The sequence below is a fragment of the Salmo trutta genome, chromosome 4 (assembly GCF_901001165.1).
Source record: "Salmo trutta chromosome 4, fSalTru1.1, whole genome shotgun sequence".
In the NCBI taxonomy this organism is placed as follows: Eukaryota; Metazoa; Chordata; class Actinopteri; order Salmoniformes; family Salmonidae; genus Salmo; species Salmo trutta.
Genome location: NC_042960.1, coordinates 23,871,850 through 23,898,508, shown reverse-complemented (window position 1 = coordinate 23,898,508; position 26,659 = coordinate 23,871,850). Strand labels below are relative to the sequence as shown.

Sequence of the window (26,659 nt, the reverse complement as noted above, 5' to 3'; positions counted from 1 at the left end):
CTCTCTCCTCGTCTGACCACGTGTTCTCGCACACCCCGAGAGCATCTGGTGGTGGCACTGGAATCCTCATCTCTCCCAAGTGGACATTCTCTCTTTCTCCACTGACCCATCTGTCTATCTCCTCCTTTGAATTCCATGCTGTCACAATCACTAGCCCATTCAAGCTTAACATCCTTACCATTTATCGCCCTCCAGGTTCCCTTGGAGAGTTCATCAATGAGCTTGACGCCTTGATAAGTTCCTTTCCTGAGGATGGCTCACCCCTCACAGTTCTGGGTGACTTTAACCTCCCTACGTCTACCTTTGACTCATTTCTCTCTGCCTCCTTTCCACTCCTCTCCTCTTTTGACCTCACCCTCTCACCGTCCCCCCCTACTCACAAGGCAGGCAATACGCTTGACCTCATCTTCACTAGATGCTGTTCTTCTACTAATCTCACTGCAACTCCCCTCCAAGTCTCCGATCACTACCTTGTATCCTTTTCCCTCTCGCTCTCCTCCAACACTACTCACTCTGCCCCTACTCAGATGGTATTGCGCCGTCGCAACCTTCGCTCTCTCTCTCCTGCTACTCTCTCCTCTTCCATCCTATCATCTCTTCCCTCTGCTCAAACCTTCTCCAACCAATCTCCTGATTCTGCCTCCTCAACCCTCCTCTCATCCCTTTCTGCATCCTTTGACTCTCTATGTCCCCTATCCTCCCAACCGGCTCGGTCCTCCCCTCCTGCTCCGTGGCTTGACGACTCATTGCGAGCTCACAGAACAGGGCTCCGGGCCGCCGAGCGGAAATGGAGGAAAACTAGCCTCCCTGCGGACCTGGCATCTTTTCACTCCCTCCTCTCTACATTTTCCTCCTCTGTTTCTGCTGCTAAAGCCACTTTCTACCACTCTAACTTCCAAGCATCTGCCTCTAACCCTAGGAAGCTCTTTGCCACCTTCTCCTCCCTCCTGAATCCTCCTCCCCCCTCCTCCCTCTCTGCGGATGACTTCGTCAACCATTTTGAAAAGAAGGTCGACGACATCCGATCCTCGTTTGTTAAGTCAAACGACACCGCTGGTCCTGCTCACATTGCCCTACCCTATGCTTTGACCTCTTTCTCCCCTCTCTCTCCAGATGAAATCTTGCGTCTTGTGACGGCCGGCCACCCAACAACCTGCCCGCTTGACCCTATCCCCTCCTCTCTTCTCCAGACCATTTCCGGAGACCTTCTCCCTTACCTCACTTCTCTCATCAACTCATGCTTGACCGCTGGCTACGTCCCTTCCGTCTTCAAGAGAGCGAGAGTTGCACCCCTTCTCAAAAAATCTACACTCGATCCCTCCGATGTCACCAACTACAGACCAGTATCCCTTCTTTCACACAATTAATCTTCTCCTTTCCCCCTTATGATAACCAGGTGGCAAATCGCATCTCTGCATGTCTGGCAGACATATCAGTGTGGATGACGGATCACCACCTCAAGCTGAACCTTTGGCAAGACAGAGCTGCTCTTCCTCCCAGGGAAGGACTGCCCTTTCCATGATCTCGCCATCACGGTGGACAACTCCATTGTGTCCTCCTCCCAGAGTGCTAAGAGCCTTGGCATGACCCTGGACAACACCCTGTTGTTCTCCGCTAACATCAAGGCGGTGACCCGATCCTGTAGGTTCATGCTATACAACATTCGCAGAGTACGACCCTGCCTTGCACAGGAAGCGGCGCAGGTCCTAATCCAGGCACTTGTCATCTCCCGTCTGGATTACTGCAACTCCCTGTTGGCAGGGCTCCCTGCCTGTGCCATTAAACCCCTACAACTCATCCAGAATGCCGCAGCCCGTCTGGTGTTCAACCTTCCCAAGTTCTCTCACGTCACCCCGCTCCTCCGCACACTCCACTGGCTTCCAGTTGAAGCTCGCATCTGCTACAAGACCATGGTGCTTGCCTACGGAGCTGTGAGGGGAACGGCACCTCCGTACCTTCAGGCTCTGATCAGGCCCTACACCCAAACAAGGGCACTGCGTTCATCCACCTCTGGCCTGCTGGCCCCCCTACCTCTGCGGAAGCACAGTTCCCGCTCAGCCCAGTCAAAACTGTTCGCTGCTCTGGCACCCCAATGGTGGAACAAGCTCCCTCACGACGCCAGGACAGCGGAGTCAATCACCACCTCCCGTAGACACCTGAAACCCCACCTCTTTAAAGAATACCTGGGATAGGATAAAGTAATCCTTCTAACCCCCCCAAAAAAAGATATAGATGTACTATTGTAAAGTGGTTGTTCCACTGGATATCATAAGGTGAATGCACCAATTTGTAAGTCGCTCTGGATAAGAGCGTCTGCTAAATGACGTAAATGTAAATGTAAATAGGGATAAGAGTGTGCATAGTGTGATTATAGATCAGAGGGCACTCTCTGAGGTGTAAATATACAAATCAACTGTGAATGTTAATCATGTTTTATTTTCTTTATAAGCAATTTCAAAGTTTCGATAATGTGGAACAGTATGGAGAAACTATTGAATAAGGAGAGACTGTTAGATTCTAGCTTGAAATACTTGCTATACTAGAAGTTAACCTCTCTGGGTTAGGTGGGATGCTTGCGTCCCACCTACTCAACAGCCAGTTGAATCCCGTGGCGCGTTATTCAAATACCTTAGAAATGCTATTGCTTCAATTTCTCAAACATATGACTATTTTACACCATTTTAAAGACAAGACTCTCGTTAATCTAACCACACTGTCCGATTTCAAAAAGGCTTTACAACGAAAGCAAAACATTAGATTATGTCAGCAGAGTACCCAGCCAGAAATAATCAGACACCCATTTTTCAAGCTAGCCTATAATGTCACATAAACCCAAACCACAGCTAAATGCAGCACTAACCTTTGATGATCTTCATCAGATGACAATCTTAGTACATTATGTTATACAATACATGCATGTCTGTTCAATCAAGTTCATATTTATATCAAAAAACAGCTTTTTACATTAGCAGGTGACTAGCATGTGACTAGCATTTCCACCGAACACTTCCGGTGAATTTACTAAATTACTCACGATAAACGTTCACAAAAAACATAACAATTATTTTAAGAATTATAGATACAGAACTCCTATATGCACTCGCTATGTCCGATTTTAAAATAGCTTTTCGGTGAAAGCACATTTTGCAATATTCTAAGTAGATAGCCCGGCATCACAGGGCTAGCTATTTAGACACCCAGCAAGTTTAGCACTCACCAAAGTCAGATTTACTATAAGAAAAATGTTATTACCTTTGCTGTTCTTTGTCAGAATGCACTCCCAGGACTTCTACTTCAATAACAAATGTTGGTTTGGTCCCAAATAATCCATTGTTATATCCAAATAGCGGCGTTTTGTTCGTGCGTTCAAGACACTATCCGAAAGGGTAAATAAGGGTGACGAGCACGACGCATTTCGTGACAAAAAATTTCAAAATATTCCATTACTGTACTTCGAAGCATGTCAACCGCTGTTTAAAATCAATTTTTATGCAATTTTTCTCGTAAAAAAAGCGATAATATTCCGACCGGGAAATCGTTTTTTAACACAAAGAGAGCGAAAGTAAAAGCATGGGATCCCCTCATGCACGAGCCTCAGTCTGATGGCCCTCTGATAGAGCACTGCCAAAAGCGCTAATGTGTTTCAGCCTGGGGCTGGAATTACATCATTCAGTTTTTTCAGTTCTCACTGTCAACTGCGTTTATTTTCAGCAAACTTAACATATGTAAATATTTGTATGAACATAACAAGATTCAACAACTGAGACATAAACGGAACAAGTTCCACAGACATGTGACTAACAGAAATGGAATATTGTGTCCCTGAACAAAGGGGGAGTCAAAATCAAAAGTAACAGTCAGTATCTGATGTGGCCACCAGTTGCATTAAGTACTGCAGTGCATCTCCTCCTCATGGACTGCACCAGATTTGCCAGTTCTTGCTGTGAGATGTTACCCCACCCCACCCATTTCTGGGGAGAATGGCCCTAGCCCTCACCCTCCGATCCAACAGGTCCCAGACGTACTCAATGGGATTGAGATCCGGGCTCTTCGCTGGCCATGGCAGAACACTGACATTCCTGTCTTGCAGGAAATCACGCACAGAACGAGCCGTATGGCTGGTGGCATTGTCATGCTGGAGGGTCATGTCAGGATGAGCCTGCAGGAAGGGTACCACATGAGGGAGGAGGATGTCTTCCCTGTAACGCAGTGTTGATATTGCCTGATATTGCCCCAGATCATGACGGACTCTCCACCTCCAAATCGATCCCGCTCCAGAGTACAGGCCTCGGTGTAACGCTCATTCCTTCAACGATAAACGCAAATTTGACCATCACCCCTGGTGAGACAAAACCGCGACTCGTCAGTGAAGAGCACTTTTTGCCAGTCCTGTCTGGTCCAGCAACGGTGGGTTTGTGTCCATAGGTGACGTTGTTGCTGGTGATGTCTGGTGAGGACCTGCCTTACAACAGGCCTACAAGCCCTCAGTCCAGCCTCTCTCAGCCTATTGCAGACAGTCTGAGCACTGATGGAGGGATTGTGCGTTCCTGGTGTAACTCGGGCAGTTGTTGTTGCCATCCTGTACCTGTCCCGCAGGTGTGATGTTCGGATGTACCGATCCTGTGCACGTGTTGTTGCATGTGGTCTGCCACTGCAAGGACGATCAGCTGTCCGTCCTGTCTCCCTGTAGCGCTGTCTTAGACGTCTCACAGTACAGACATTGCAATTTATTGCCCTGGCCACATCTGCAGTCCTCATGCCTCGTTGCACCATGCCTAAGGCACGTTCACGCAGATGAGCAGGGACCCTGGGTATCTTTCTTTTGGGTTTTTTCAGAGTCACGAGAAAGGCCTCTTTAGTGTCCTAAGTTTTCATAACTGTGACCTTAATTGCCTACCGTCTGTATGCTGTTAGTGTCTTAACGACCATTCCACAGGTGCATGTTCATTAATTGTTTATGGTTCATTGAACAAGCATGGGAAACCGTGTTTAAACCCTTTACAATGAAGATCTCTGAAGTTATTTGGATTTTTACAAATTATCTTTGAAAGACAGGGTCCTGAAAAAGGGCAGTTTCTTTTTTTGCTGAGTTTATAAGGAATGTATATGGTGGGGTCAATGAGTAAAGCCAGTGTGTCTATGTATGCGGATGACTCAACACCATACACGTCAGCTACCACAGCGATTGAAATAATTGCAACAATTAACAAAGAGCTGCAGTTAGTTTCAGAATGCGTGGCAAGGAATAAGTTAGATAAAAATACACCTTATGGAACAGCGGGGACTGTGAAGCAACACAAACATAGGCACAGACACATGCATACAAACACACAATAACATACGCACTATACACACACGTATATGTGGATTTTGTGTTGCCTTGGCAGCAGCTAATGGGGATCCATAATAAATACAAATACAAATGGAGGGTGGATAAGAACTAGCGGTCTGGAAAATTACTGAGTGAGGGAAAAGGCAATCACTTGATTTTGGTCACTGATATGGTTGGATAGCTGTGGATTAGTGAGGAATGTGGGCCGAGGTCAGATGAAGTGAGAAGGAACAGTTTTATTGCACACATCACTTAACCTGATATGGTTAGGGGGCAGTATTTTCACGGCCGGATGAAAAAACGTACCCGATTTAAACTGGTTACTACTCTTGCCCAGAAATGGGAATATGCATAGTATTAGTAGATTTTGGATAAAACACACTCTGAAGTTTCTAAAACTGTTTGAATGGTGTCTGTGAGTATAACAGAACTCATATGGCAGGCAAAAACCTGAGAAAAAGTCAACCAGGAAGTGTAGGATCTGAGAAATGTGGTCCTTCTTTCTAGTCCCTTTCAAAACTACAGTATCTGTGCTGTTACGTTGCACTTTCTAAGGCTTCCATTGGCTGTCTAAAGCCTTCAGAAAGTGGATTGAGCCTTCTCCTGTCTCACAGAACAGGTAGACTCTGTCTCTGGGCAAGAGTATAGGAGCTCAGTTACTGAGTGGTCTGCCTGAGGACAAAGAGATTGGATATGCGCGAGCACGCTGTTTTTTATTTTTCTCCTTGAATGAATACACTACTGTCCGGTTGGAATATTATCGCAATTTTACGTTAAAAATACCATAAAAAAAAATTTAAACAGCGTTTGACATGCTTCTAAGTACGGTAATGGAACATTTAGACTTTTTGTGTCTCGAATTGCGCTCGTGCGTTACCCTTTGGATAGTGACCTGAACGCACAAACAAAACGGAGGTATTTGGACATAACTATGGATTATTTCGAACAAAAACAAAATTTATTGCGGAAGTAGCAGTCCTGGGAGTGCATTCTGACGAAGATCAGCAAAGGTAATACAATATTTCTAATACTAATTCTGAGTTTAGGTTGCCCCGAACTTGGTGGGTGTCTGCCGTGATGGCGAGCTATGTACTCAGAATATTGAAAAATGTGCTTTCGCCAAAAAGCTATTTTAAACTCTGACACAGCGATTGCATAAAGGAGTCCTGTATCTATAATTCTTAAAATAATTGTTATGTATTTTGTCAACATTTATGATGAGTATTTTTGTAAATTCACCGGAAGTTTTTGGTGGGAATACATTTTCTGAACATCACGCGCCAAAAAGCTGTTTTTGGATATAAATATGAACTTGAATGAACAAAACTTACATGTATTGTATAACATAATGTCATAGGAGTGTCATCTGATGAAGATCATCAAAGGTTAGTGCTTCATTTAGCTGTGTTTTGGGTTTTATTGACATATATGCTTGCTTGGAAAATTGCTGTGTGGTTATTTTGGTCCATGTACTCTCCTAACATAATCTAATGTTTTGCTTTCGCTGTAAAGCCTTTTTGAAATCGGACAACGTGGTTGGATTCAGGAGAGGTTTATCTTTCAAATGGTGTAAAATAGTCGCATGTTTGAGAAAATTGAATTGTGGTATTTTAGTTGTTTTTCTATTTCGCACCATGCGATCCCATTGGCTGTTGGCTAGGGGTTCCGCCGGCGGAACGGGGTTCCGCCGGCGGAACGCCTAGATGTAAGAAGTTAACTTCCCTCCTAGCAATATATATGTATTGGCTGTCTTAATGTGGAAGGAGGAGACTGTGCTGGTGGAAAAATGTCTTTGTCTTTTCAGCTGTTTGACCCAGTGGGTGAATTAACTTGATTTGAGCTTTGACTAGTTGTCTGTTAGTTTTTCACTCTGTTTGTCAAAACCTAACACTAGTGTCCAAAACACAGCGAAGGCAGGTCACCAGCAAAAATACAGTAAAGGCTGGTCACCAGCAAAACCAGCATCTATACTGGACCAGCCTATGATGGTTTATGCTGAACTCACGATACAATGCAGCCAAATTATTGTTGTACTTTTGCAACTTCACTTTTTCAAAGTCCATGAGAAGTAAGAAACTTTATACAGTGTTTGTTTACAATTAGATAGAAGTAAAAACAAGGTTATATTTTGGGTACTGATGGGGTAAGACAGTTGAACTAAGCTCATGAGCATTTATAAGTTATATTTTTTAAGGATCAACGGGTATATATCATTAATTTAAAAGTAAAACAATGGATGTAGCAATTGCAGATTGCACCTTTTAACATCTTAACTTACTTATCATTGTCCTCGTCCAGCGCAACCCTCTCAAAGTGGAGGTGAAGCCTGTGTCCCTCCTTGGCCTCCAGTAGCCAATGGCAGCTCAGATTATTGCTGTTGCTATGGTTACTCGTAGATGGAGGAGGCGGCGAGAAGATTCTACCCACGGTCGCGTTTCGGATCCACCCTCCACATGACACAGCTAACAGTTGGGAAGAACAATCAAGAGTCATCAGTTATATACTGGCGTTGGGGCCAGCCACAGAAACATCAGCACTTCCCTCAACTGTGTGAGATGTGGGGCCTTCCATGGACAAACAATTTCCAATGAGCTCACAGTACCCATACTGGCCACAACAAAGCTGCATTGTGCGTTTCAGGAAACACATTTTCTGTGCAGGCCAGACAATTGTTGTATCCTATTGACATGGTCAAAGATTCTACAGTCAGAAGATAGCGAACACTAACCCACACACTGAGGTTCAGGAGAGCTCCAATGGGGTTGAGTCATGTTCAAGCAGTTGGCTACCTCGTGGCCCCTGACCTGGAAGCCAGGGTCACAGTGGAAGTGGGCCTGGCCTCCGGGGTGGATGTCCGTTACTGTCACACCCCCTCCCTCAGGAGAAAGAGGGAACAAGCAGGAGAGGAGGAAGGCTGTTGCATGTAGGACAGATTAAGGGAGTGAGAAAGATGGAGGAAAGAGAGTGCTACAGATCAATTGTACAAAACAAGGCAGGATGACATGTGAACAAACCATCACACTCAAAGCGCTCACTGGGGTGGAATACCTTTTATTTTATAAAAAAAAATATATTTAACTAGACAAGTCAGCTAAGAACAAATTCTTATTTACAATAACGGCCTACCCTGGCCAAACCTGGACGATGCTGGGCCAATTGTGCGCCTCCTTATGGGACTCTTAATCACGGCCGGATGTGATACACCTTGATAATGTATTCATGCAAAATTTGAGTAGTTGTTTCATTTTTTGTTGTTGTATTAAACTAAAATAATCACCTCAAGTTTGATGTGCTTCCCCTCCTTGTTGTGGGCAGCACCCTTATAAAACCATTGTATTGACTCAAACATGTTTTCTTAAAAAAGAAAAGACGCCACTCTGAATTTACCTTGATAGTGTAGGCTGAACACACCATGATCAGTCTGCCGGAGACTGCGGTAGTAAATCTGCACCTGATTGGTTGAGCTTCGAATCACCTGACCCTCACGCATCAGGGTCTCATTGGCTAAGAGTTCTGGTCCCGTCCCTCCATAGCCAAGGATATTCAGGGACTCGTCCTTGGATAGGTTCACTTTCTTCACCTGGGGAGAGGGGAGATGGTGGACATCTAGTGATTCATTAAGGAATCATTGAGGAGTAAAAATGCCTAACACTGGTTACTAACCAACATGTTTACATTATTCTAAACTGGTTCTACACAATGTCGAATGGATTTCACATGATGTATACTGCAACTGTTTGCTTGCAGATGACTACAGGGGCGAAATGGGTACTCTTAGCAAACAGGTAGCTGGGGAATCCACACCCACCTACTTTTTCTTTCTCTTCTACCCCAATAGCCGGACACCGCTCTAGCCTGGTGGAAGTGTCTGCTCCCCACAGCCGACTGGCTGGTACTCTGCAGCAATCCCTCTCAGAAGGGGTCTCCCCCTTCCCTGGAGAATGGAGTTGGTGGGATGCTCCTGGATGACTTGGTGGATGTTCCTGTTCTCAATCCTACCAACCAGCCATGGAGATATAACACTTGCCGTGGAAATCGAAAGCAGTGTCCTCTGGCAACGGGGGCCTCCTTGGAGATGTTAAGCCCGGACCGGACACAGACTAGAAACAGCTTCGCCGCCCTGGATCCAGAGGTTCCGGCACCTTCTTCCCTGGGGGCTTCCAATTCGAGATCGGATTCAGAGGTACCTGCGCCTCTGTTGTCTGTTCCGTCTCCCTCTCCGGTGGCTTCTACCTCGGGTTCAGATCCACCGTGAGGCTGTCTGAGACGCCAGCCCATTCATCATCCACAATGGATACTACAGCTGGCTCCGGTCCATCGGGCCCTTCGGTCCTCGAGGGTTTGCGAAATCAGTTGAGGCGAAAGAACGGATGTTCCTCCTCAGCCATTGCACCAGCTGTCGTCATTGCCAGTTTCATGGCAAAAAAAAAATCATAGGGCAAAAACTCTGTGCTATCCTGGAGTATGAGTACAGGACATTACAAGGCTGCTTTCGACCGTTCTACGACAGTTGCCGGGAGCTGACGCTGTCGTAGTCCATGTGGGGTCAAACGACATTAGGAGGGCTAGCTTGGAAATTCTCAAAATGGATTTTAAAGAACTGATTCTAGCACTGAACGATTCCAAAAAGCGCCAAATGATTCAGGTCCGGTACCATCATTGGGTAGCGAGTGTGAAAGATTCAGCAGAATACTGGCATTACACACCTGGCTAAAATAGTTCTGTAGCTCTGTTGGAATAACTTCTATAGATAACTTTGACACCTTCTGGAAACAGAAGATGCTCTACAGGAATGATGGAGTCCATCTGAATCATATTTACTCCTGGACTCAATGACCCAAACCCAGCTCAGTTAATCCCTACTATTGTGTCTCTGAGTTATCATAATGCTGCAGCAAATGTACATTATCCCAGGGGCGTTGGCAGACACAATGTAAGTAACATAATTTATGTCCCTCTAACGGCCCTGAATGCCTCTGTTAGGCCTACAGCTATTGTATGCAGTAACATGAACCTGAGTTAAACTGTTAGCACTGACACGGTGTGCCCTAGTAGGAAGTCCATTGTGTGCAGCTCACCCTGCACTATCAGCTCAAACATAAATAACATGAGCATGTCTATTTCTGCTAAGCTTCCTTGTAAAGCATTGAAAACAATCACGAACCCCAGAAAATTTTGAAAAAATAGCCCATATTAACATATGAAGCCTAAGAACAAAGTTCATGAAATCATTAACTTGCTTGTAACAGACGACATTCATATTCATATTCTCTGAAACTCACCTAGATAATACCTTTGATGATACAGTGGCAGCAATACATGGTTATAAAATGAACAGAAAAAACATATGCCAATGGTGGAGGTGTTGCTGTTTATATTCAGAATCAAATTCCTGTAAAGCTTAGAGAGGATCTCATGTTAAATACTGTTGTAGTAATATGCCTACAGGTTCATCTGATTCACCTAAAGCCCATTCTTATGGGAAGCTGTTATAGACCACCAAGTGCTAACAGTCAGTATCTGGATAATATGTGTGAAATGCTTGATAATGTATGTGATATCAGAGAGTTATATTTTTGGGGTGATTTAAATATTAACTGGCTTTCATCAAGTTACCCACTCATGAAAAAGCTTCAAACTGTAACCGGTGCCTGCAACCTGGTTCAGGTTATCAGTCAACCTACCAGGGTAGTTACAAACAGCACAGGAATGAAATCATTAACGTGTTGATCACATCTTTACTAATGCTGCAGACATTTAAAGCAGTACCCCAAAATTGGATGTAGTGATCACAATATAGTAGGAAAACCAAAGTTCCAAAGGCTGGGCCTAATATAGCTTATAAGAGGTCTTACAAGAAGTTTTGTAAAGAATATTTTATGGCATGTGGTGTGTAATGAGGAGCAACCAAATGCTGCACTTAACACATTTATGAAATTGCTTATTCCAGTTACTAATAAGCATGCACCCATTAAGAAAATTACTGTATGACTCTTAAATCCCTGTGGATTAATGAGGAATTTAAAAATGTTATGGTTGTGAGGGATGAGGCAAAAGGTATAGAAAATAAGTCTGGATGCACAACCGATAGGCAAACGTACTGCAAATTGAGAAATCATGTGACTAACTGGAATAAAAAGAAGAAACTATACTATGAAACAAAGATAAATTATACACTGCTCAAAAAAATAAAGGGAACACTAAAATAACACATCCTAGATCTGAATGAATGAAATAATCTTATTAAATATTTATTTCTTTACATAGTTGAATGTGCTGACAACAAAATCACACAAAAATAATCAATGGAAATCCAATTTATCAACCCATGGAGGTCTGGATTTGGAGTCACACTCAAAATTAAAGTGGATAACCACACTACAGGCTGATCCAACTTTGATGTAATGTCCTTAAAACAAGTCAAAATGAGGCTCAGTAGTGTGTGTAGCCTCCACGTGCCTGTATGACCTCCCTACAACGCCTGGGCATGCTCCTGATGAGGTGGCGGATGGTCTCCTGAGAGATCTCCTCCCAGACCTGGACTAAAGCATCCGCCAACTCCTGGGCAGTCTGTGGTGCAACGTGGAGTTGGTGGATGGAGCGAGACATGATGTCCCAGATGTACTCAATTGGATTCAGGTCTGGGGAACGGGCGGGCCAGTCCATAGCATCAATGCCTTCCTCTTGCAGGAATTGCTGACACACTCCAGCCACATGAGGTCTAGCATTGTCTTGCATTAGGAGGAACCCAGGGCCAACCGCATCAGCATATGGTCTCACAAGGGGTCTGAGGATCTCATCTCGGTACCTAATGGCAGTCAGGCTACCTCTGGCGAGCCCCCCAAAGAAATGCCACCCCACACCATGACTGACCCACCGCCAAACAGGTCATGCTGGAGGATGTTGCAGGCAGCAGAATGTTCTCCACGGCGTCTCCAGACTCTGTCACGTCTGTCACATGTGCTCAGTGTGAACCTGCTTTCATCTGTGAAGAGCACAGGGCGCCAGTGGCGAATTTGCCAATCTTGGTGTTCTCTGGCAAATGCCAAACGTCCTGCACGGTGTTGGGCTGTAAGCACAACCCCCATCTGTGGATGTTGGGCCCTCATACCACCCTCATGGAGTCTGTTTCTGACCGTTTGAGCAGACACATTCACATTTCTGGCCTGCTGGAGGTCATTTTGCAGGGCTCTGGCATTGCTCCTCCTGCTCCTCCTTGCACAAAGGCGGAGGTAGCGGTCCTGCTGCTGGGTTGTTGCCCTCCTACGGCCTCCTCCACATCTCCTGATGTACTGGCCTGTCTCCTGGTAGCGCCTCCATGCTCTGGACAATACGCTGACAGACACAGCAAACCTTCTTGCCACAGCTCACATTGATGTGCCATCCTGGATGAGCTGCACTACCTGAGCCACTTGTGTGGGTTGTAGACTCCGTCTCATGCTACCACTAGAGTGAAAGCACCGCCAGCATTCAAAAGTGACCAAAACATCAGCCAGGAACCATAGGAACTGAGAAGTAGTCTGTGGTCACCACCTGCAGAACCACTCCTTTATTGGGGGTGTCTTGCTAATTGCCTATAATTTCCACCTGTTGTCTATTCCATTTGCACAACAGCATGTGAAATTTATTGCCAATCAGTGTTGCTTCCTAAGTGGACAGTTTGATTTCACAGAAGTGTGATTGACTTGGAGTTACATTGTGTTGTTTAAGTGTTCCCTTTATTTTTTTGAGCAGTGTATAAAGACATTATGTGAAAAAGGCAAACTCAGCTCCATCATTCATTGAATCAGATGGCTCATTCATCACAACAGCCACTGATATTGTCATTTACTTTAACAGTTTTTTTAATTGGCAAGATTCGTAAACTTAGGCATGGCATGCCAGCAACAAATGCTGACAAGTATAACTGATCAAATTAGAAAAGACAAGCCTTGTAATTTTGAATTATCTTAAGTTAGTGTGGAAGAGGTGAAAAAAATGATTGTTGTCTATCAACAGTGACCAGCCACTGAGGTCTGACAACTTGGATGGAAAATGACTTAGGATAACTGGACGATATTGCCACTCATATTTGCCATATCTTCAATCTAAGCCGACTAGAAAGTGCGTTCCCTTAGGCATGGAGGGAAGCAAAAGTAATTCCGCTACCCAAGAATAGTAAAGCCCCCTTTAATGGCTCAAATAGCTGACCAATCAGCCTGTAACCCTTAGTACAGTTTTGGAAAACATTTTTTTTTACCAAATACAATGCTATTTTACTGTAAAAAAATTGACAACAAACTTTCAGCACGCTCATAGGGAAGGACATTCAACAAGCACAGCACTTACACAAATGGCTGATAATAGGCTGAGAGAAACTGATGATAAAAAGATTGTGGGAGCTGTTTTGTTAGACTGCAGTGCGGCTTTTGAGATTATCGATCATAGTCTGTTGATGGAAAAACTCATGTGTTATGGCTTTACACCCCCTGCTATCAAATAAAATACAATTTTATTGGTCACATACACATATTTAGCAAATGTTATTGCGGGTGTGGCGAAATGCTTGTGTAGTAGTATCTAACAGTACAGTAGCATCTAAAAACGAGTCACAACAATTGACACATGTAAAAGTAAAATCATCTAATTAAGAAATATATAAATATTAGATCATGCAATGTTGGAGTGGCATTGACTAAAATACAGTAGAATAGAATACAGTATATACATATGACATGAGTCTAGCAGTATGTAAACATTATTAAAGTGACTAGTGTTGCATTATTAAAGTGGCCAGTGATTACAAGTCTATGTATATAGGGGACCAGCCTCTAAGGTGCAGGGTTGCTTAACCGGGTGGAAGCCGGCTAGTGATGGCTATTTAACAGTCTGATGGCCTTAAGATAGAAGCTGTTTTTTAATCTTGGTCCCAGCTTTAATGCACCTGTACTGACCTTGCCTTCTGGATGATAGAGGGGTGAACACGCCGTGGCTCAGGTGGTTGATGTCCTTGATGATCTTTTTGGCCTTCCTGTCACTTCAGGTGCTGTTTGTTTTGTTGACGTTGAGTGAGAGGTTATTTTCCTGGCACCACTCTCCCAGGAACCTCACCTCCTCCCTGTAGACTCTCTCGTCATTGTTGGCAATCAGGCCTACTACTGTTGTTTCGTCTGCAAACTTGATGATGGAGTTGGAGGCGTGTCATGGATGAACAGGGAGTACAGGAAAGTGCTGAGCATGCGCCCTTGTGGGGCAACTGTGTTGAGGATAAACGAAGTGGAGGTGTTGTTTCCTACCATCACCACCTGGGGGCGGTCCGTCAAGAAGTCCAGGAGCCAGTTGTACAGCGCGGTGTTCAGACCCAGGGCTCCGAGCTTAATGATGAGCTTGGAGGGTACTATGATGTTGAATGCTGAGCTATAGTCAATGAATAGCATTCTTACAAAGGTTTTCCTCTTGCCCAGATGGGATGGGGCAGCGGCTGTGGATTTATTGGGCGGGAAAGTAAATTGAAGTTGGTCTAGGGTACCAGGTAAGGTAGAGGTGATATGATCCTTAACTAGCCTCTCAAAGCACTTCATGATGACAGAAGTGAGTGCTATGGGGCGATAGTCATTTAGCTCAGTTACCCTTGCTTTCTTGGATACAGGAACAATGGTGGACATATTGAAGCAAGTGGGGACAGCAGACTGGGATAGGGAGAGATTGAATATGTCCATAAATACTCCAGCCAGCTGGTCTGCGCGTGCTCTTAAGATGTGGCTAGGGATGCCGTCTGGGCCGGCAGCCTTGCGAGGGTTAACATGTTTAAATGTCTTACTCACATCAGCCACGGAGAAGGAGAGCCACAGTCCTTGGTAGCGGCCCACGTTGGTGGCACTGTGTTATCCTCAAAGCGGACGAAGAAGGTGTTTAGCTTGTCCGGGAGAAAGACGTCGGGTCTGCGATGTGGCTGGTTTTCCTTTTGTAGTCCGTGATTGGCTGTAGATCCTGCCACATACGTCTCATGTCTGTGCCGTTGAATTGCGACTCCGCTTTGTCTCTGTACTGACGTTTTGCCTGTTTGATTGCCTTATGGAGGGAATAACTACACTGTTTCTATTCAGCCATATTGCCAGTCACCTTGCCATGGTTAAATGCGGTGGTTCGCGCTTTCCATTTTGCGTGAATGCTGCCATCTATACACAGTTTCTGGTTTGGTTAGGTTTTAATAGTCACAGTGGGTAGAACATCTAAACACTTCCTGATGAACTCACTCACCGTATCCGTGTATGTGTCGATGTTATTCTCAGAGGCTACCCATAACATATCCCAGTTCGCGTGATCAAAACAATCTTGAAGTATGGATTCCGATTGGTCAGACCAGCTTTGACTAGACCCTATCGTGGAAACTTCCTGTTTGAGTTACTGCCTATAGGAAGGGGGGAGCAAAATGGAGTCGTGATCAGATTTGCCGAAGGGAGGGTGGTGGAGGGGCTAGTAGGCATTTCGAAAAGTTGAGTAGCAGTGGTCCAATGTTTTACCAGCGCGAGTACTACAGTCAATGTGTTGGTAGAACTTCGGTTGCGTTTTCCTCAAATTTGCTTTGTTAACCTCACTAGGGTAGGGGGCACTATTTTCACCTCCGGATGAAAAGCGTGCCCAAAGTAAACTGCCTGCTACTCAGACCCAGAAGCTAGGATATGCATATAATTGGTAGATTTGGATAGAAAACACTCTAAAGTTTCCAAACATGTTAAAATAATGTCTGAGAGTATAACAGAACTGATATGGCAGGCGAAAACCTGAGAAAAATCCATCGAGGAAGTGGGATTTATTTTATTTTTGTAGTATTTTATTGAATGCCATTACAGTATCCATTGACTTAGGACTCAAATTGCACTTCCTATGGCTTCCACTAGATGTCAACAGTCTTTAGAAATTGTTTAAAGCTTGTATTCTGAAAAATGAGTAAGACCAGTCTAAATGAGTGGACACTGCAGTGTCATGTGCACAACCGAGAGCACACCTTTCTCGTTGTCCTTTTACATTTGTTTACCTTTATTTGTACGGTTGAAATGCTATTATAACTAAAAACGACATGAGGATTGATTATAAACATCGTTTGACATGTTTCTACGATCTTTACTGAAACATTTTGTATTTTTCACCTGTCGTGACTGCCTTTGAGCCTGTGGATTACTGAACAAAACGTGAACAAAGCGGAGGTTTTTGGATATAAAGAGGGACTTTATCGAACAAAAATAACATTTATTGAGTAAATGGGAGTCTTGTGAGTGCAACCATATGAAGATCATCAAAGGTAATTAATACATTTTATCACTATTTCTGAGTTGTGTAACTCCTCTACTTGGCTGGTAACTGTTTGTAATGATTTGTCTGCTGGGCGCTGTTCTCAGATAATCGCATGGTATGCTTTCGCCGTAAAGCCTTTTTGAAATCTGACACCATGGTTGAATTAACAAGAAGTTAATCTTTAAACCGATGTATAACACTTATATGTTTTATGAATTTTTATGAGTATTTCTGTTTTTGAATTTGGCGCTCTGCAATTTCACTGGATGTTGGCCAGGTGGGACGGTAGCGTCCCACACCCCCTAGAGAGGTTAAAATCCCCAGCTACAATAAATGTGGCCTCAGGATATGTGGTTTCCAGTTTGCATAAAGTTCAGTGTAGTTCCTTAACCTGTCTGGGAACCTGGGACGCTTGCGTCCCACCCTAGTCAACAGCCAGTGGAATCGCGTCGCGCGAAATACAAATACCTCATAAATGCTATAACTTCAATTTCTCAAACATATGACTATTTTACACCATTTTATAGATACACCTCTCCTGAATCGAACCACGTTGTCCGATTTCAAAAAGGCTTTACAGTAAAAGCAAAACATTAGATTGTTAGGAGAGTACCCAGCCAAAAATAATCACACTGCCATTTTCAAAGCAACTAGCATGCATCACAAATACCCAAAACACTTATATGTTTTATGAATTTTTATAATGAGTATGCAGCACTAACCTTTGACAATCTTCATCAGATGACACTCCTAGGACATCATGTTACACAATACATGCATTTTTTGTTTGATAAAGTTTATATTTATATTTAAAAACAGCATTTTACATCGGCGCCTAACGTTCAGAAAATATTTTCCCTCAAATGCTTCCTGTGAATTAGCGCTACAATTTACAAAATTACTATTCAATAACATTGTTAAATTTGATAGGCTTCCATTAAAACCTCTTACATCTAGACGTTCCGCTAGCGGAACACCTGCTCCAATATCCAATGATAGGCGTGGCGCGAAATACAAACTCCTCTAAAATCCGAAAACTTCCATTTTTCAAACATATGACTATTTTACACCATTTTAAAGACAAGACTCTCATTTATCTAACCACACTGTCCGATTTCAAAAAGGCTTTACAGCGAAAGCAAAACATTAGATTATGTCAGCAGAGTACCCAGCCAGAAATAATCAGACACCCATTTTTCAAGCTAGCGTATAATGTCACAAAAAACAAAACCACAGCTAAATGCAGCACTAACCTTTGATCTTCATCAGATGACACTTCTAGGACATTATGTTATACAATACATGCATGTTTTGTTCAATCAAGTTCATATTTATATCAAAAACCAGCTTTTTACATTAGCATGTGATGTTCAGAACTAGCATACCCACCGAAAACTTCCAGTGAATTTACTAAATTACTCACGATAAACGTTCACAAAATACATAACAATTATTTTAAGAATTATAGATACAGAATTCCTTTATGCAATCGCGGTGTCCAATTTTAAAATAGCTTTTCGGTGAAAGCACATTTTGCAATATTCTGAATATTTTCACGGCCCGATAAAAAACGTACCCAATTTAATCTGATTATTACTCCTGCCCAGAAACTAGAATATGCATATAATTATTAACTTTGGATAGAAAACACTCCAAAGTATCTAAAACTGTTTGAATGGTGTCTGTGAGTATAACAGAACTCATTTGGCAGGCCAAAACCTGAGAAGATTCCAAACAGGAAGCGCCCTCTCTGACCATTTCTTGGCCTTCTTGATCATCTCTATCCAAAACAGGGGATCTCTGCTGTAACGTGACATTTTCTAACGCTCCCATAGGCTCTCAGAAGGCGCCAGAACGTTGAATGATGACTTTGCAGGCCATGGTTGAAAAACAGTAGCGCATTTGGTAAGTGGTCGATCTGAGAACAATGAGACTGGTGCGCACGTGCACGAGACGACTCCATGTTTTCATTTTCAGTCTTTGAACGAAAACAATGACTCCCGGTCGGAATATTATCGCTTTTTATGCAAAAAATCGCATAAAAATTGATTTTAACCCTCCCGTTGTCTCGGCCGGGTCAGAGCGACCCGCTGGCTCGGCCATGTGTTAGGAGCCGTTCCCCCCACCGTCCAGGCCGGGTCAGAGAGACCCCCTGGCTCGGCCGTGCGTTAGCAATGCATATGTTATAACCCCCTCTGCAGTTGTCCAGGCCGGGTCAGAGAGACCCCCTGGCTCGGCCGTGCGTCAGCAATGCGTATGTTATAACCCCCTCTGCAGTTGTCCAGGCCGGGTCAGAGAGACCCCCTGGCTCGGGCCATGTGTTAGCAATGCATATGTTGTAACCCCCCCCTGCCGTTGGCCAGGTCAGAGCAACCCCCCGGGCCGGGCGCGGCGCGTCAGCGTGCAGTCGGCCGGCCGTAGAGAGGCTACTAATATTGTCAGTAAGAAGAAGAAGAAGAAAAAGACGAGGACGATGAGGACAGCGAGGAATACGAGCCCGCCGAGCGCGAGGCAGCCGCCGACACCTCGCCGCGGTCCCGGTTTCAGCGCGGCTCAGGTCCTGGAACAGATAGCCTCCAGTGTCGACCGAGAAGACGAAGAAGACTTTTGCGATTCCGAAGAAGAGGACGTTTCGGAAGACGAAGACGGCGAGGAATACGACCCCGAACATGACGCGGACGACTCGGCCTTGCGGTCGTGCTCCTCTTCTTCGGAGGAGGAGGAGGAGGAGAAGGAGGAAGAGCGAGAGGGAGAGCGAGAGGGAGACACGGCCGCCACCCAAGAGCGGCCCGGACCTGCCCATGGACTCGGTCGACCTGCGCGCCTACCTAGGGCTGCTAATCCTAGCGGGCGTCTACAGGTCCCGGGGCGAGGCCGCGGCCAGCCTGTGGGACGCGGCCAGCCTGTGGGTCCTGCCTGTGGGACGGCAGGACCGTGTTCCGAGCCACCATGCCGCTCAAGGTCTTTCACAAGTACTTGAGGCTGCTGCGATTCGACGACCGCCGGTCGAGACCCGCGAGACTCGCCGCCGTCAGACTGGCGGCCATAAGAGAGGTCTGGGACCTGTGGGAGGAGCGGCTGCCGGCCCTCTACAACCCGGGGTCCAACTTGACGGTGGACGAACAACTGGTCCCGTTCAGAGGTACCGTCTGCGCGTATCTGCGCGTATCTGTACGTACCTACATACGTACGTGTACTATAGAGAGGTAGCGTCGGCGTGTAACATAACGCCGTGCGCCCCCAATGATGAGCCAGCGGTAGTATAGAGGGGTAGCGTCAGCGGCATCATCATCAGCAGTAGCAGCAGCAGTAGCATCAGCAGTAGCAGCAGCAGTAGCATCAGCAGCATGATGCTGCTAATCTCCTTCCTCTCAACCCGGGGTCTGACTTGACGGTGGACCAACAACTGGTCCCGTTCAGAGGTACTGTCTATGTATCTGTGTATCTGTGTATCTGTGTACGTGTAGTATAGAGAGGTAGCGTCAGCGGTAGCATCGGCAGCGGCGGCGTGTAACATAAACGCCGTTCGCCCCCAATGATGAGCCAGCGGTAGTATAGAGGGGTAGCGTCAGCGGCATCATCATCATCAGCAGCATCAGCATCAGCAGTAGCATCAGCAGCATGATGCTGCTTGATGAGCCAGCGGTAGTATAGAGAGTTAGCGTCAGCATCAGCAGCAGCAGCAGCATCAGTAGCAGCGTCGTCAACGCCGCCGCCGCTAATCTCCTTCCTCTCCCTCTCCCAAAAGGGCGCTGTCCTTTCCGACAGTACATCCTCAGCAAGCCGGCCAAATACGGCATCAAGTCGCGGGTGGCCTGCGACGCCAAGTCCAGCTACGCTTGGAAGATGCAAGTCTACACCGGTAAGGCGGCCGGCGGAGCCCCCGAGAAGAACCAGGGCGCGTGCGTCGTCCTCGATCTCACGCAGGGGCTGCCCGGTGGTCACAACGTCACCTGCGACAATTTCTTCACCTCCTACGAACTCGGCCAGCGGCTCCTCGAGAGGAACCTCACCATGGTCGGCACGGTGCGAAAGAACAAGCCCGAGCTCCCTCCCGCGCTGCTCCAGTCAAAGGGCAGACAGGTCTCATCCTCCAGGTTCGCCTTCACGCCCATCGCCACTCTGATGTCCTACCTGGCAAAGAGAAATAAGAACGTGCTACTCCTGAGCACGCTGCACACGGAGGCCGACGTTAGCGATCGCAACGACCGGAAGCCGGCCCTCATCCTAGACTACAACCGCATCAAGGGCGGCGTGGACAACCTAGACAAGGTGGTCGGCACCTACAGCTGCAGAAGGATGACTGCCCGCTGGCCCCTGGTCATCTTCCACAACATCCTCGACGTGTCCTCCTACAACGCCTTTGTCATATGGCGAGAGATCAAGCCTGACTGGATGCCTCGGAAGCAGAACAAGAGGAGGGTGTTCCTGGAGCAGCTGGAAAATGCGCTTGTCAAGCCCTTGATACAAAGAAGGCAGCGTCTCCCCCGCACCGAAGCCGCGTCCGCGCTTGTCAAAGTCCTGCAGAGTGCCGACCGCGACGCGGCTCCTCCGCCAGCCCGGGAGCACGCCGCTGGCCCGGACGCCGCTGGCCCGGCCGCAGCCCCGCTAGTGGCGAGTAAGAGGAAGAGGTGTTAGCTCTGCCCGCCCAAGAAGGACGCCAAGACACACACGGCGTGCTGCAGCTGTAAGAAATAGATCTGCAAAGGCTGTTCGCACGCCTACTGTCACACTTGTGCCCTCTGGGCCTTTAGCCGAGACGGGACAGGGTGACCCGCCCGGGGACACGGGGAGTAGGCAGAATGGGAGGACAACGGGAGGGTTAAATAGCGTTTGACATGCTTCGAAGTACGGTAATGGAATATTTTGAAATTTTTTGTCACGAAACGCGTCGGGCGCGTCACCCTTCGTTACCCTTCGGATAGTGTCTTGAACGCACAACAAAACGCCGCTATTTGGATATAACTATGGATTATTTGGAACCAAACCAACATTTGTTATTGAAGTAGAAGTCCTGGGAGTGCATTCTGACACAGAACAGCAAAGGTAATCCAATTTTTCTTATAGTAAATCTGAGTTTGGTGAGTACCAAACTTGGTGGGTGTCAAAATAGCTAGCCCGTGATGGCGAGCTATCTACTCAGAATATTGCAAAATGTGCTTTCACCGAAAAGCTATTTTAAAATCAGACATAGCGATTGCATAAAGGAGTTCTGTATCTATAATTCTTAAAATAATTGTTATGTTTTTTGTGAACGTTTATCGTGAGTAATTTAGTAAATTCACCGGAAGTGTTCGGTGGGAATGCTAGTTCTGAACGTCACATGCTAATGTAAAAAGCTGGTTTTTGATATAAATATGAACTTGATTGAACAAAACATGCATGTATTGTATAACATAATGTCCTAGGAGTGTCATCTGATGAAGATCATCAAAGGTTAGTGCTGCATTTAGCTGTGGTTTGGGTTTATGTGACATTATATGCTAGTTTGAAAAATGGGTGTCTGATTATTTCTGGCTGGGTACTCTGCTGACATAATCTAATGTTTTGCTTTCGCTGTAAAGCCTTTTTGAAATCGGACAGTGTGGTTAGATAAAGGAGAGTCTTGTCTTTAAAATGGTGTAAAATAGTCATATGTTTGAAAAATTGAAGTTTTCGGATTTTCGAGGAGTTTGTATTTCGCGCCACACCTATCATTGGATATTGAAGCAGGTGCTCCGCTAGCGGAACGTCTAGATGTAAGAGGTTTTAATGGAAGCCTATCAAATATAATCCAGTTAGAATCAGGAATTACCCAGGGTAGCTGTTTAGTCCCCTTGCTTTTTTGAATGTTTACTAACATGCCACTGACTTTGAGTAAAGCCAGAGTTTCAACACTATACTTGGCATCTACTACAGTGACTGAAATTACTGCAATACTCAACAAAGAACTGCAGTTAGTTTCAGAGTGGGTGGCAAGGAATAAGTTAGCCCTAAATATTTCTAAAACTAAAAGCATTGTATTTGGAACAAAACACTCACTAAACCCTAAACCTCAACTAAATCTTTGAAAAAAATAATCTGGAAAATGAGCACGTTGAGATGACTAAACTGCTTGGAGTAACACTAGATTGTATACTGTCATGGTCAAAACATATTGATGCAGTAGTAGCTAAGATGGGGAGAAGTCTGTCTATAATAAAGCGATGTTAACAAAACAATCAACAAGGCAGGTCCTACTGGCCCTAGTTTTGTCGCACCTTCAGTACTGTTCAGTCGTGTGGTCAGGTGCCACAAAAAATAACTTAGGAATATTGCAATTGGCTCAGAACATGGCAGCACAGCTGGCACTTGGATGTACACAGAGAGCTATATTAATAATATGCATATCAATCTTTCTTGGCTGAAAGTGGAGGAGAGATTGACTTCATCACTACTTTAATTTATGAGAAGTATTGACATGTTTAATGCACCGAGCAGTCTGTCTAAACTACTGGCACACAGCTCAGACACCCATGCATACCCCACAAGAGGTCTCTTCACAGTCCCCAAGTCCAGAACAGACTATGGGAGAAACACATGACTACATGGAACTCTATTCCACATCAAGTAACTGACACAAGCAGTAAAATTAGATTCCAAAACAGATAGAAAAAAACACCTTATTGAACAGCGGGCACTGTGAAGCAACACAAACATTGGCACAGACACACATGCGCGCACACACACACACACACACACACACACACACACACACACACACACACACACACACACGATAACATACGCACTATACATACACATGGATTTAGTACTCTAGATATGTGGTAGCGGTGGAGTAGGGGCCTCAGGGGACACAGTGTGTTGTGTAATTTGTGAATGTATTGTAATGTTTTAAAATTGTATGAACTGCCTTAATTTTGCTGGACCCCAGGAAGAGTAGCTGCTGCTTTGACAGCAGCTAATGGGGATCCATAATAAATACAAAAATACAAATTCCAATAAACGTTATACCCCTTGATATTCAAGAATAGGACTTGGATATGTGTTACTCCCCACCTGGATTCGGTCTTATGTAGAAAAATTTGAAATTGTGTTTTTTACATTAGATAAAAGTAGAGACACAGAGCTACAAAATGGTATATCATACACTGCATTTGAGGAACAATAGGAAAGTAATTCTGCTTTGTTAGTTGATCAACTTGTAAACTCACTTTTGAGAAAATCGCCTTTGAATGTTTTACTAGCTAGTGAAGAGCTCTTCTTTGTCTACACACATTCAGCATCGTTCACACCCTCACCCTAAGCTTTAGCCCCACCCATCTCGTTTCGTTCTCGAAGCGCACACTTGACGCTCTGGACGATGATTTGTTTACCTCTGGATAGAATGAAAACACCCTAACCAGCTCTTCTGGCAACAATTTCATTGCACTTGCAATTTCTGTCAAGAATAGACTGATGAGTTTCAGAAGAAAGTACTTTGTTTCTGGCCATTTTGAGCCTGTAATCGAACACACAAATGCTGATGCTCCAGATACTCAACTAGTATAAAGAAGGCCGGTTGTACTGCTTCTTTAAGCAGGACAACAGTTTTCAGCTGTGCTAACATAATTGCAAAATGGTTTTCTAATGATCAATTAGCCTTTTAAAATGATCAACTTGGATTAGCTAACACAACATGCCATTGGAACACAGGAGTGATGGTTGCTGATAATGGGCCTCTGTACGCCTATGTGTATATTCCATTAACAAACAGCCGTTTCCAGCTACAATAGTTATTTACCACATTAACAGTGTCTACACTGTATCCCTGATTCATTTGATGTTGTTTTAATGGACAAACGATTTACTTTTCTTTCAAAAACAAGGACATTTTTAAGTGACCCCAAACTTTTGAACGGTAGTGTGTATATACTGTATATATAATTTATAAATCCAAAAATGGATGTTGCAACTACAGATTGCCCCTTTTAAGTCTATCAAAAGTGTGCAAGTTCGAGCATGTGTCCATTATGCTTATGGATTTTATTTTATTAGCAAGAATTAGATTGAGCAATAAAAGCCCCACTTTTATTCAATCGGCTTGGATCCACACTATGCAGCTGTTGCAAGAGCACATTTTTCACCGGCTGTCCACTGGTTTCAAAAACAATGATTGATAGGCAGCTTAAACTTGTTGAATTCAACCATTATTGGGTTCAAATACACATTTAGATTTGTGAACAGCCATCCACAATCCATAAGGCGAAAATAGCTAAATGAGAGAGCAGAAGTGTGATTCACATCAATGAACTATGTACAGTAGATACCAATAATAAGTGATATCTGTATCGCCATAGACTACATCACTGCTGTCATCCTACCTCCAAGCATTTATTAAATTGGATAATCTTTGGATATCGACAGCAGTCACACCATTGGAAGACATAGCTAGGACTTTAGCCTAAAAAAGCCTATTCCTGCTCTTTTCCCACGATCCATCAAACACATTTGGTGTGTCATCATAGTGGTCTCTGACTTGGGGTCGCTCAGGTGGAACAAACTTAAACTTGTGCCTTTTTTCAATACTGATTTGAATGTACTTGAGAAAACAGAGAAGTAACAAAGATTTTTTTCTCAAAGATCCTTCTGAATTTATAAGTAATCCTAGGAGTAATCATTTAGTTTTTTAAAGGTATCTGTAATCTGATTACAATATTTTTGTTGGTAACGTAACGGATTACAATTACATTTTTTTTTGTAATCCCTTAGTTTCTCCCATTTTTCTCTGCAGATCCTCTCAAGCTCTGTCAGGTTGGATGGGGAGCGTCGCCGCACAGCTATTTTCAGCTCTCTCCAGAGATGTTTGATTGGGTTCAAGTCCGGGCTCTGGCTGGGCCACTCAAGGACATTCAGAGACTTTTCCCGAAGCCACTCCTGTGTTGTCTTGGCTCCGTGCTTAGGGTCGTTTTCCTGTTGGAAGGTTCACCTTCACCCCAGTCTGAGCGCTCTGGAGCAGGTTTTCATCAAGGATCTCTCTGTACTTTGCTCTGTTCATCTTTCCCTAGGTCCTGACTAGTCTCCCAGTCCCTGCCGCTGAAAAACATCCCCACAGTATGATGCTGCCACCAACATGCTTCACTGTAGGGATGGTGCCATGTTTCCTCCAAATGTGACGCTTGGCATTCAGGCCAAAGTGTTTAATCTTGGTTTCATCAGACCAGAGAATCTTGTTTCTCATGGTGCCTTTTGGTGCCTTCTCATGGTGCCTTAGGTGCCTTTTGGCAAACTCCAAGCGGGTTTTCATGTGCCTTTTAATGAGGAGTGGCTTCCGTCTGGCCACTCTACCATAAAGGCCTGATTGGTGGAGCGCTGCAGAGATGGTTGTCCTTCTGGAAGGTTCTCCAATCTCCACAGAGGAACTCTGGAGCTCTGTCAGAGTGACCATCAGGTTCTTGGTCACCTCCCTGACCAAGGCCCAACTCTCCCAATTGCTCAGTTTGGCTGGGCGGCCAGCTCTAGGAAGTCTTGGTGGTTCCAAACTACTTCCATTTAAGAATGAAGGAGGCCACTGTGTTCTTGGGGACCTTCAATGCTGCTGCAAAAAAAATCCCCTGATCTGTGCCTCAACAAAATCCTGTCTCGGAGCTCTACGGACAATTCCGTTGACCTCATGACTTGGTTTTGTCTCTGACATGCACTGTCAACTGTGGGACCTTATATTGACAGGTGTGTGCGCCTTTCCAAATCATATCCATTCAATTTAATTTACCACAGGTGAACTTCAATCAAGTTTTAGAATAATCTCAAGGATGATCAATGGAAACAGGATGCATCGGAGCTCAATTTCGAGCCTCATAGCAAAGGGTCTGAATACTTATGTAAATAAAGTATTTCTGTTTTTCATTTTAATAAATGTGCAAAATCTTCAAAAAACCTGTTTTCACTTTGTCATTATGGGGTATTGTGTGTAGGTTGATGAGGATTTGTATTCATTTAATCCATTTTAGAATAACGCTGTAACATAACAAAATGTGGAAAAAATGAAAGGGTCTGAATACTTTCCGAATGCAATGTATGTGTGAAATTAGTGTC

The 26,659-nt window shown here is 44.8% G+C and overlaps 1 protein-coding gene across 4 annotated transcripts in view; it reads right to left on the bottom strand.

The window, feature by feature from the left end:
- Positions 1 to 26,659, bottom strand: part of LOC115192100 (seizure protein 6 homolog) — a 124,051-nt gene that overhangs the window by 68,605 nt on the left and 28,787 nt on the right. For all 4 annotated transcript variants that reach the window (XM_029750229.1, XM_029750230.1, XM_029750231.1 and 1 more), the window contains exons 6-8: positions 8,720 to 8,912; positions 8,061 to 8,246; positions 7,611 to 7,794 (exon numbers count right to left, since the gene is read on the bottom strand). In XM_029750229.1, coding sequence (XP_029606089.1) covers positions 7,611 to 7,794; positions 8,061 to 8,246; positions 8,720 to 8,912 — 563 coding nt within the window. The remainder of the gene's footprint in view (positions 1 to 7,610; positions 7,795 to 8,060; positions 8,247 to 8,719; positions 8,913 to 26,659) is intronic.